This window comes from Daphnia magna, linkage group LG5, assembly GCF_020631705.1.
Source record: "Daphnia magna isolate NIES linkage group LG5, ASM2063170v1.1, whole genome shotgun sequence".
NCBI classification, from domain to species: Eukaryota; Metazoa; Arthropoda; class Branchiopoda; order Diplostraca; family Daphniidae; genus Daphnia; species Daphnia magna.
The window spans coordinates 5,170,450-5,182,693 of NC_059186.1; the positions used below are offsets into that span (position 1 = coordinate 5,170,450).

The following is a 12,244-nucleotide window of genomic DNA, read 5'->3' on the forward strand; positions in this document are numbered from 1 at the left end:
TTGTGGCATTGTAAAAAAATTAACACACTTATCAAACAGGTAACTTATTTCAAAAAATTTTAATGTTATAGCCCTGACATCACTCTTTTATTTTCCCTTTTCCAGGTATCGGAATCCCACTAGGTTGACCGGGGCAACAACCAACAATTGAATAGTCAATTAGAAAGCAACCTTCTAAGCCTAGCATCAATAACTAAGAATAAACCATTAAAGCTAATTAGGTATTTTTTTATGTAAAAATGTAATTAAATAATGAAATAATCAAAACAATTTGTTCGTGTCACTCTTCACTCATTGTATTTGCTTTATGTTGTTTATGAATAAAACACTGTATGCTTACTCTTTAAAACAAATTGAGTTTTTATTTAAAATGTATTTGTGTTAACATACATTCTTGGTAATTTAAAACGTTGGAATAATAATAATGAGAAGTTAGAATTCAAATTTGAATTACGCGCGTCATCAAAATGGCCGCCGCAATGGATGCCGGGAAGGGGCCAAGGGGGTACATTTTATTGTAATTTGCGGTTCTTAAACTATAAAAATCGAAGTAAAATATCACATCAAAACATGCTAGAGATAATAAAGAATCTCAATAATATATTTTCTGTTTATTTTGGTGTATATTAGAAACCAAACAACGTACCCAAAAATATCTGTTTTTGGCCCTCCCCCCCCCTCCCCTAAAATGTCATAAAATAAAATAATTAATTACGAGCTAAGTTTTCAGCGAATTTTCGTAAGTTTTATGGCAATCGATAGGTATTTAAAAGCGCTATCTATTTCGTGAATTTCATCAAAAAATATTGAAAAGGAAAAAAATTCGAAATGAATCAAATTTTTTTCATTTAATCGATCAAGCGCAGTATTGGACCTAAGCGACAAAACGCAAAAAAAATTATTTCATTTAGAATTTTTTTCCTATTCAATATTTTTTGATGAAATTCACCAAATAGATAGCGCTTTTAAATACCTATCGATTGCCGTAAAACTTACGAAAATTCGCTGAAAACTTAGCTCGTAATTAATTATTTTATTTTATGACATTTTAGGGGAGGGGGGCGGAGGGCCAAAAACAGATATTTTTGGGTACGTTGTTTGGTTTCTAATATACACCAAAATAAACAGAAAATATATTATTGAGATTCTTTATTATCTCTAGCATGTTTTGATGTGATATTTTACTTCGATTTTTATAGTTTAAGAACCGCAAATTACAATAAAATGTACCCCCTTGGCCCCTTCCCGGCATCCATTGCGGCGGCCATTTTGATGACGCGCGTAATTCAAATTTGAATTCTAACTTCTCATTATTATTATTCCAACGTTTTAAATTACCAAGAATGTATGTTAACACAAATACATTTTAAATAAAAACTCAATTTGTTTTAAAGAGTAAGCATACAGTGTTTTATTCATAAACAACATAAAGCAAATACAATGAGTGAAGAGTGACACGAACAAATTGTTTTGATTATTTCATTATTTAATTACATTTTTACATAAAAAAATACCTAATTAGCTTTAATGGTTTATTCTTAGTTATTGATGCTAGGCTTAGAAGGTTGCTTTCTAATTGACTATTCAATTGTTGGTTGTTGCCCCGGTCAACCTAGTGGGATTCCGATACCTGGAAAAGGGAAAATAAAAGAGTGATGTCAGGGCTATAACATTAAAATTTTTTGAAATAAGTTACCTGTTTGATAAGTGTGTTAATTTTTTTACAATGCCACAATAGATTACCTTCTTAATAAAAAAGTGTACTTCCCAACGTGGATGGAAAACGCAGCCAACACACTGAATGCAAATTTAAAGCTTTGGCTGAGTAAGACTGTAAAAATTTTATGCATTTCACTAATCCTAAATAAAATTCGTTAAATGGTAAGAAATTCATTAATATTACCTATCAAATAACAAGATTCCTTCGGTAATGTCCTTCGGGCAATTTTTTTGAAAAAAAATTGTCTATAGACATGTAACGTGGGCCAAAGATAAACAGATTTTGGTTCCAAGATTTCTAAATTTCAATCAATTTATAGTGTTCATCTGCTGTAGTCTACTGTCCGGAATTAGCAACACGGGAGCTTATGTAAAAAAATGAAAATGCAATAACGAATTTGAAGAATTTTATACAACAAATGTACTACCGAATGCAATAGTTTTTTAAAATACACTTCTGGGAATCTAACCATATCAATATTGGCTAGGATAATGTAAGTTTAAGACCTATTAAGCGACTTAAAAAATTTTTCCAAAAATTAGAAAAACAATGACATTTGAAGAAAAAATGTTTTATTTCCGCATGAGTATTGAACAATTAAACTTAATGATGCCAGCGCAACACCTTACCACTACGCTGTTATTGACATAATGCGACTAGTATGAATAGCAGTTTAATTTTACATCATCTGCAGCAGTATACTGTCCGGAATTAGCAACACGGGGACTTATGTAAAAAAAAATTAGAATGCAATCGTGAATTAGATGAAGATTTTTCCTCAAAAATAGACAACAAATTGAATTGTCTTGTAAAAGCAATTTCAGGGAATGTAACCATATAAATATTACTTAGGATAGTTTAAGTTTAAGACATACTAAGCAACTTAAAAATTTAACAAAATATACGCATAAAAAGGAAAAAACTAAATAAATTTTGTGCTTCAAAGAGTATTGATCGATTGATCTTGGTGTTATGAGCCCAACACCTTACCGCTGAGCTATCACACACATACATATAGATATAGCATCTAAAATTAGTTATCTTGTCGCCGCTGTGTAACTTTCTTCTTCATAGTCTCCGTTCTGGCAGCATGTTTACTACTGCAATATAAAAAAATATATAAAAATCTACTGCTTAAAACATTTTGTTAAAGAAAACACTTACTGTTTAGTGACTGTTATACAGACTTCTGCACTGACTGCAATGCATTGACAGTTGTAAGGTTACGCAAACAAAATCAAATTCACTGCCTAGGATTCGGCAACCAGCTAGGTAACAATTACGCAAATCAATTTTTTAAAACTGTAATAGAATCAAATGAAAAAGCTACTATACCACGTATCAAATTTTGACAGAATTTTGTACAAAATTTGGGGACGATTGGTCATTCAGGGAAGAAACGTATATGGAAATACATAATGGACATTAAACCTTCTGAGATCTACTACTACTACCCTACCCCCTATACCCCACACCCTAAAATTGTTATAGTCCTTCAGTATATATACATATATACCCTCAGGGATAATATATTCTTACTTCTGTTCTAATGTAAAATTTGTTTCGTGGTTCTAAAAGAAATAAAATACAGGATACAGCAATTTTTTTTCACTAAAAAATTTTATTCTTTTAAACATATATACAGATTTAAAAAAAAACAAACACAGATACAACAAATAAAAAGAAAAAAACAAAAACAATAAACGTAAATAATGACAATCACACAAAATTGGAACGCCCGCCACGGACCGGTTGTTGACGAATTAGCGTTTCCGTGAACGGATCAATGCCCGTTCAATAATGCCCATTGATTTTGAATTCGAAATTTTTGGAGAACGGATGTACGTCCGATCACTAGAGCCGTCTAGTGAAAGAATATAAAATGGCATCTTGTGGAAAAATCGGACTAGATCCGATTTTTCCCGCTAGAAGGTCCGATTTAGACGACAGCGAGATCGGAACATAGTCCGTGAACAGTTGAAGTTTGTGTTGCGTGTTTACATGTCTTTGTCGGAAGTGCCTGATCTCTTCTTCTCTGCCTTGGAATGCACCTGAAAACTTTTCCCAAAACAAATATTAAAAAAACAAATTAACGAATTCATGTTGTATTACTGGAACAGTTTGCAGTGAACTTCTTACAATGAATGTTTAGTCTGCTCCGGTTTCTGTTAATTTGAAATCTCTGATATGGAAAGTCTTTTAAATGAATGGCATCTTAGTGAATCACTCAAGAATAGACATCCTGTGTGTAGACAATTTTTTCTGTTTATATCCCACAACCATACATTGTTACTAATTACTAACTTTTCTTTTAGATGCATTATGCTGCAAGGAATGGAAATGTTGATGTCATGAAAGCCCTCATTAGTCGAGGCTATGTTGTAAATTGTATGACACCATCTGAACTAGTCACTCCGTTACATGAAGCAAGCTCTAAAGGGTGTGTAGAAGCTGTGCAGTTCTTGATAGAAGAGGGGGCATGGGTAAGTGTTAGTTGATGTGTTGTGTGGTGAAAGAATCATCCAGTATTTGTTTTTGAAATAGATAAATGCTAGAAACATTGATGGTGCTACTCCACTTTGTGTGGCTTGTGCTGCAGGCCAAACAGAGGTAGCAAAAATTTTGATAGAAAGTAATGCTTCTGTCAATCCAGCAATTCTAATTGACCCCTTAAACTCACCCCTACATGAAGCAGTCATGAAAGGTGTGTTATCTCATGCTGAAAACATGGCACATGTTAAAACACATTTTTGCTTTGTTTTTAAAAGGTCATGTGGAATGTGTGAAACTTCTGATATCTAAAGGAGCAAAACTAAATGCAGCTGATAGACATTATGGAACACCTCTCCATGCAGCATGTGTTGCATACAAAATCAACATTGATTGCATTTTGTCATTAATTCAAGCAGGTATAAAACCATTAAAATTCTACAAATTCATCTCTTAATAGACCTTTGTTTCTATTGTAGGTGCTGATGTCAATGCAACGATAGTCCACAAAGCTCCACTTCACATTGCTGCGTAAGTGCAAATAGCCTACAATATTTCTCTGTGAATTCAGACTAGATGTTCAGAATATTATATTTTTCATAACAGATATCGGAACTTATTATCAGTGGTGCAACTACTGTTGAACTATGGTGCTGATGTTTATGCGAGGGATAAATTAGGTAAACGTCCAAAGGATTTGGCTAGATCTAACTCTGCTGTCAAAAGACTGCTAAAAAGCTATGAAATTCATCCACGAACTCTAAGTGACTGCTGCAGATTAACAATACTTAAATCCTTTGTTGTAGGGAAAAATTCAATAATTATTAAACAGTTAGGACTTCCTAAGAAAATTGTACAATATATTTTCAGTTGTTAAACAGGAATGGTAATATTTTCCTGGTCTACTTGATCATTTTCTACAATCTGAACTAAGTTTGACTTAAAGTTGCCTCCTGGAAACTTGATGTTATTTTCATCTATCACTTCAATGTTTGCCTCTGCTCCTGTGTTTTCAGATGAAATTGAACAGTCTGAATCTGTGTCTTCATAAAGAGCCAAATCCTATATGTAAAAAAAATTAATAATAATAACAAAGTTTTTAGTAACTTTAAATGAACCTCAATACAAACCATTTCTATTATTCTTCCAGGTTCTCCATCTAAATTCTGTATGTCATACTTTGTTTGCAAGCTAGGATCACTTTCAAGCTCCTCTTGCATTTTTACATTTGCGCTCCTTAGGTGAGGCAGAAATTCTTTGACCTGCAGTAAAACCATTACTGTTAAAATTTAAATAATTTTGCAGTTACCATTCGTTTACTAGAGATTCATAGAATGTAAATTTTGAGACTGGCACCAAATCCATTCCACTCTCTTATTTACCTTTTGCAAAGAGGGTGATGGCGCAATTTTGAATGTTCCACCACTACGCTTTTTCTCTTTCAAAAGAGAGAAAACCACACTTTCCTTTGCTACAAATGTAATACATTTTGAATTAGTATCAGTACAAATCTTTTATTACTGCTGAGAAAATAAATAAAAGATTTACTTTTTTGTCTGATTCCCTCCACATCGAGCAGTGCTTTGGAATGTTTTGGTTTCAAAAGGTCACTTTGTGCACCCGCTTCAGACATCATTTTTTAAGGGTTAACAGACAATGTGAGATATTTAACTTTCAACAATAGTTTGTTCGGGAGTTCTCTAACTTTGCAACGATAAGACATAAGCCACACGTGTCAAATACAACCAAATTTGTAGCAAGCAAAACAGACGAAAGCAACCAGGGGTCTATTGGTCTATGAAGGGCTAGGATAAAATGCAGACACGGACTGCAGACAGGAGAAACTGCGGACTTTCACGTGCGGACTGGCCCAAAATTTTTGACCGCAGTCCGCAGTTTCTCCACAGGTCAGCTGTCTGCAGTCCGTGTATTATATGGGGTAGGGGGTGGGGGGGCTAGATACAGCATTCCATATAGAAATGTCTATGTGTTGGTAAGGAAGAAAATCGGTAAGTAAAGTCTTCATTTCATAATAGTATTTAACATTAAAATTTCGTAATATATTGTAAGGAATGCATCAGCTCACTCTTTCTTGGAAAAATATACTCCCTCTCATTCCTGTAAACAAGTCATTTTCCTTTCCATCCTTTCCTTACGCTCACCTTGCGTTGGTGATCGCGTTGACTTTGTTTGTCGTATAAAACCCCATCAATTGTAATTCTTCGTTAGTCAACGCTGGGCTGTTCACCCAGTCTAGTGTTGATTCACCCCTTCGCGAGTCAAGTGTCAGGTCGTTTATTCGACCTGCTACTGGCTTGCTCGTTCCTCGTTTAAACTTGTCTTATTTGTGTCTTTGTTGTGCTTGACGCTGGCTGTACGGCTACGGCCTGTGTGTATGCCTCCAATCGTTTGAGACATTTATCGACTTGTTTGAATCATGTTAACATTTTACGGGAATATACCATCGAACGAAGTCCGCAGCTTCCCTTAATCGAGTAAAAGCTATTTACTTAAAGATGAAGTAAGTAGGGGTTTTACATATTGGTGTCAGAAGTGGGATGATCATCACCATCGATCCCAACCACGAAGTTCTATCGACCGGAATTCATTGCTGGGCCTTCATTTACCTTACGTTCAAGAGATCGAGCCACTGAAAGAACAACCAAGAGGCGATCAAAGAGACCATTATGTGATAGAATTCGTGTCGATGTCCCAGTTGCAAAACATATTTTAATTGAGAAGCGTTCGCCGTCAGTAATGCAATGTCCAGCATTCCCTGGGCAATGGTTTTCTTAGTAGCGTACTTGTTAGCGTCCAACGTCTTTCTCTGAAGAACAATCGAAGAGGCGATCAAAGAGACCTTTATGTGATAGAATTCGTGTCGATGTCCCAGTTGCAAAACACATTTTAATTGAGAAGCGTTCGCCGTCAGTAATGCAATGTCCAGCATTCCCTGGGCAATGGTTTTGTTAGTAGCGTCTTCTTGATACGCTTTCTCTTTGATCGCCTCTTCGATTGTTCTTCAGAGAAAGACGTTGGAAGCTAACAAGTACGCTACTAAGAAAACCATTGCCCAGGGAATGCTGGACATTGCATTACTGACGGCGAACGCTTCTCAATTAAAATATGTTTTGCAACTGGGACATCGACACGGATTCTATCACATAATGGTCTCTTTGATCGCCTCTTTGATTGTTCTTCAGAGAAAGACGTTGGACGCTAACAAGTACGCTACTAAGAAAACCATTGCCCAGGGAATGCTGGACATTGCATTACTGACGGCAAACGCTTCTCAATTAAAATATGTTTTGCAACTGGGACATCGACACGAATTCTATCACATAAAGGTCTCTTTGATCGCCTCTTCGATTGTTCTTCAGAGAAAGACGTTGGACGTTAACAAGGACGCTACTAAGAAAACCATTGCCCAGGGAATGCTGGACATTGCATTACTGACGGCGAACGCTTCTCAATTAAAATGTGTTTTGCAACTGGGACATCGACACGAATTCTATCACATAAAGGTCTCTTTGATCGCCTCTTCGATTGTTCTTCAGAGAAAGACGTTGGACGCTAACAAGTACGCTACTAAGAAAACCATTGCCCAGGGAATGCTGGACATTGCATTACTGACGGCGAACGCTTCTCAATTAAAATATGTTTTGCAACTGGGACATCGACACGAATTCTATCACATAATGGTCTCTTTGATCGCCTCTTGGTTGTTCTTTCAGTGGCTCGATCTCTTGAACGTAAGGTAAATGAAGGCCCAGCAATGAATTCCGGTCGATAGAACTTCGTGGTTGGGATCGATGGTGATGATCATCCCACTTCTGACACCAATATGTAAACCCCTACTTACTTCATCTTTAAGTAAATAGCTTTTACTCGATTAAGGGAAGCTGCGGACTTCGTTCGATGGTATATTCCCGTAAAATGTTAACATGATTCAAACAAGTCGATAAATGTCTCAAACGATTGGAGGCATACACACAGGCCGTAGCCGTACAGCCAGCGTCAAGCACAACAAAGACACAAATAAGACAAGTTTAAACGAGGAACGAGCAAGCCAGTAGCAGGTCGAATAAACGACCTGACACTTGACTCGCGAAGGGGTGAATCAACACTAGACTGGGTGAACAGCCCAGCGTTGACTAACGAAGAATTACAATTGATGGGGTTTTATACGACAAACAAAGTCAACGCGATCACCAACGCAAGGTGAGCGTAATGAAAGGATGGAAAGGAAAATGACTTGTTTACAGGAATGAGAGGGAGGATATTTTTCCAAGAAAGAGTGAGCTGATGCATTCCTTACAATATATAGCAGTAAATTTGACTTTTGTTTTTTACAGGCATTGAATTTACTCTAGTCAAGACAGATCAAACTCATTTTTGTCATGAATTGGCTGTTGTTCGATAACTGTTGCCTTAAAAAATATGTATGCATGCAGCAATTCCAATGAATAAAAATAAAAACGAGCACAGCTCTTAACAGTTGACTATTTTATTTATTTTTTTCCTATAGGCCAAATCCATTATATTCTATTTTCTTTGATGCACAACAAAGAATTTGAATTAGACAACCGTAACGCAGGTACGTCGTCCTTCAGAAGGCTGCAGTGTGGTACCAAACTTTGCAAAGAATGGTACCACAAGGAATGTCTTCCAAAAGAACAGCAATATGCCTTTCAGGAGTCTTTATAAACCCCACTGGAAATGCCCCAAAAGCCTTTAAGTTTATTAAATGTTTTATTTGCATTACTGTACCAAGAGTTTACCTAGTTAAGAAGTAACCAGTTTTATAAACTGTGCTTTACTTTCAAATTTTGGATAATACATATCTTGAGTTCATGACTTTTAAATACTGTTTTTAGTTTGAAATTTAATATTTGATATGGGCATGTAGTCCGCAGATACCAGTCCGCAGTTTATCCTGTCCGGTCCGCACTTTCAATCGCTCCATGTATATGAAACGGTCCGCATTTTATCCCTAAGTCCACGGAAAATCTATCAAAAATTTTGGGCCAGTTCGCAGTTTTTCCTGTCCGCAGTCTGCGGTCCGCGTCCGCATTTTATCCTGGCCCGTCTATGACTAGGGCTCGGCCCCGGTTCTAGAAAACCCAGGGTACCCGCGGATCGTCGCCAAAAATAGTTATCCATGGTGTTGCGGATCACGACCCGCCACCTGACGGACAATTAACTAGGTCGGGCCGACTAGTTCGCAAGCCCACTATTTTTGATTTATAGTATGTGTAAGGCCGCCAGGGGTGCTGTGTTCAGCGTCTTCTTGGTGGCCGATCTCGGTTAATGTTCCCTCTTCGCAATTGTTCAACAAGGTAGAGCAGACGCTATTATAAGTTGTGTCAGAGTCTGAATAAAAGCTAGAGAATCAGCAACAATTTACCTGAGTCAAGTGTCTTCAAATCAGTAATTACTTATCAGGTATTATCAGTAAGAGTAATTATTGTCAATGGTCCTTCGAAACTAACTAGTTTTTAAACAGAATTCTGTACAACTCGATTAAGTAACACTGCTAATAGGTCAAGCCACGCTACAGTCGTGTCAAAGAAAGAGTGTTGAGCACTTTGCGTAAGCATTAGTTTTAATATACTTGATAATTTACACTTATTTAAGTATTGTCGTCCTAACTATCACTCCCTTTTTGAAAGAAGTTAGTCTAAAAGCTTAATTCAGCCACTCCAGGGATGTACCCGAGAAGAACTCCAATTAGTCATGAAGTATCTCAGCGTATCAATGTAATCTAAGTTACAAGATAGTTCTAAGTTAGTGTGTTAATCCTTCTGCAAACAGTATCTCAACAGAATCAGAAGACTTGGGGTATATCATGCTCGCATCAAATTTGGTGAATTTGGCCCAAGTCTCACCGAACCTGTAGAACCTGAATACAGGCCATTGCCCCACGGTGTAACAATTGATGCAAAACTAGGTGCCTACGAAGAAGGTTTCTATAGCATTGCAATCAAGTATCTTCCCCGTGACGAAGCTGTTGCCATCACCAACATCAGAGTGAATGCTGACTATGCAAGATATCTAAACTTCCTGAGAGGATTACCGACTCGTGAGCCAACGCCAAGAGAACAAATTCATCCAGAGATTCCCTTGCCAGCTGTGCTCCAGCACCCAACACCACGTGAACCAGACTACGGAAGCACTCCGATTGCAAGGTTTTACGGGTACCAAGGACCTAGAAGCCATCCGAGGTCGCGTGGTCAATCTACCGTTACAGAGCAGTCAACATCTGTAGCAACCAGGAACGTGGTCGTTCGCAGCCTTCTCGAAAACGAAAGAAGAAGAGAGGCTGAGGTTATTGAACAAGAAGTCGGTGCAGAAGATACAGAAGACATCACTGAAGTGGAGACCAATTTCTCGATCAGAACAAACGATTCTGAGACTATCATTCAAGAAGAAAGTGAAGTAGAGGAGACAGTGAAAGGAGAGAGTGAAGAAAGCGGTTCGACCTCATCTGAGGAATTCATCTTGTCCATCAACGAACGAGAATTTTGAAAATCCTCAGCGAATTCGCTCAAGAAGAGGCTTCATTTTTTTGTTTTAAGTTCCCATCGTGTTATGTTAAATTAAGATCTTAGCCATCTAGTGGTAAAAGCAAATTTTTACGTTTGTAACTCGACGAATACGTCAATAGACTGGTTTTCAACAAGCATATTTTCTTGTTGCTTTCTCAAAATTTAAAATACTGCCTTGAACAACTTTAATTTCCTTTTCCTCAAGATCGATTCTCAAATTCGTAGATTACTGAAATCAGTGTAATTCCAAACAATGGCGACCGCAAACAAAAAGCATCAGGCGCAGACTTTAACACTCTTAACAATAGAGACATTGGAAAGGGAATTACACAAGAATTTGAAAAGTTATGATGAAGCTTGCAGAGACAATTTGTTGGAAGCAGCAGAAACAGCTTACGAACTAGCTGATGACAGAGCGCTAAGGCTTCTTAAGCATTATAGAAATGTCATACCCCAACTAGACGCCGAGATGCAAGCAAGATATGTCGACAAACACGAAGAGTTTGTAGACCGTCATCTTACAATGGTTATCGATTGGAAAAGAAGAAGGCCAACTGCACCTTCGGAAAAAGACCCCTCTGAACATTCGGAAAATTCGGATGGAGAGGAGACAACTCCGGCAACAGCAGGAAACGTTGCGCAAGCAACAGGTGTAGAAGCAGTCAATACAGTTGCACTGCAACAACAGCAAAACTTCATGAGCATTGCTCATCTGCTACCAAGAATTGAATTAGCCAAATTTGAAGGGGATTCAAACAAATGGAGAGATTGGTGGGCGATTTTTCGAACACTTATCCACGAAAATCCATCACTACGACCCATCGAAAAATTCAGCAGATTGAAGATGCACATGAGCGAAGACGCTGCTGGTGCAATTTCATACCTGGACTTAACAGAAGAAAATTACACCAAGGCAATCGACATTTTAAATGGGAAATACAACAGGCCGAGATCGGCAAGAGCAGACCACTACATCGCAATTACGGAATTGCCTAGGGTAGATCGAGTAGAAGACTACAAGGCAATGAGGAAGTTGCACGACAGAGCAATGGGTCATGCCTTGAATCTTGGCGACTTAGAAAAGAATTCTGCACAAAATGAAGCAATTTCAGAGATAATTACAAGAAAACTACCTCTTGAATTAGTTTCAAGATGGCATGGGGAAACAAGAAGATCCCGTAAAACGTTAAAAGATCTCTTTACCTTCATCGACAGTGTAGCAGAAGATTGGGAATATGCGTTCTCGACTGAAAAGAACGAGAAGAAAAAACCTAAGCAAGAGGCTACTGAAAAAGCAAATCGAGTTACATTTGCATCCACACCAACGGCAGCGGAATTAGCAGTGACAGGAACTGCAACAATACATCCGAAAGATCGAAAAGAGAAGACCTCAACAACAATAAAAAGACCATGTTTGTTCTGCAAAGACAAACACCCAACGTACAAATGCGAAGTCGCAATAGAGAAGAAACTAGAGCAAGTTCGG

General features: G+C 37.5%; 3 protein-coding genes and 1 long non-coding RNA gene across 7 annotated transcripts; 2 read left to right on the forward strand and 2 right to left on the reverse strand.

Annotated features, from left to right (window-relative positions):
* Positions 1-2,659: 2,659 nt before the first annotated feature.
* On the reverse strand, positions 2,660-2,934 carry LOC116918196. Its single transcript, XR_006646714.1, has 2 exons — positions 2,885-2,934; positions 2,660-2,820 (listed from the first exon to the last, which is right to left on the reverse strand). It is a non-coding gene; the product is annotated as an uncharacterized LOC116918196 (long non-coding RNA).
* Positions 2,935-3,698: 764 nt separating this feature from the next.
* On the forward strand, positions 3,699-5,351 carry LOC116922341 (ankyrin repeat and SOCS box protein 13). The gene is made up of 6 exons (XM_032928734.2): positions 3,699-3,964; positions 4,036-4,203; positions 4,265-4,424; positions 4,489-4,629; positions 4,690-4,741; positions 4,817-5,351. Exons 1-6 carry the CDS (start codon positions 3,908-3,910, stop codon positions 5,085-5,087), a joined length of 849 nt encoding a protein of 282 aa, XP_032784625.1. The 5' UTR covers positions 3,699-3,907; the 3' UTR covers positions 5,088-5,351.
* Positions 5,050-6,049, reverse strand: LOC116922359 (NOP protein chaperone 1). Its single transcript, XM_032928759.2, has 4 exons — positions 5,759-6,049; positions 5,593-5,681; positions 5,341-5,472; positions 5,050-5,272 (listed from the first exon to the last, which is right to left on the reverse strand). Exons 1-4 carry the CDS (start codon positions 5,844-5,846, stop codon positions 5,084-5,086), a joined length of 498 nt encoding a protein of 165 aa, XP_032784650.2. The 5' UTR covers positions 5,847-6,049; the 3' UTR covers positions 5,050-5,083.
* Positions 6,050-9,371: 3,322 nt separating this feature from the next.
* Positions 9,372-10,895, forward strand: LOC123472571. Of its 4 annotated transcripts, none has more exons than XM_045174396.1 (4): positions 9,372-9,655; positions 9,717-9,802; positions 9,883-9,969; positions 10,025-10,895. In XM_045174396.1, the coding sequence occupies exons 3-4, from the start codon at positions 9,919-9,921 to the stop codon at positions 10,736-10,738; spliced, it is 765 nt and encodes a 254-aa protein (XP_045030331.1). In that variant the 5' UTR covers positions 9,372-9,655; positions 9,717-9,802; positions 9,883-9,918; the 3' UTR covers positions 10,739-10,895. The 4 variants fall into 4 exon arrangements, with proteins under 4 accessions (XP_045030331.1, XP_045030328.1, XP_045030330.1 ...); XM_045174393.1 differs by having other exon boundaries at positions 9,886-9,969; XM_045174395.1 differs by having other exon boundaries at positions 9,372-9,802.
* Positions 10,896-12,244: the final 1,349 nt, after the last annotated feature.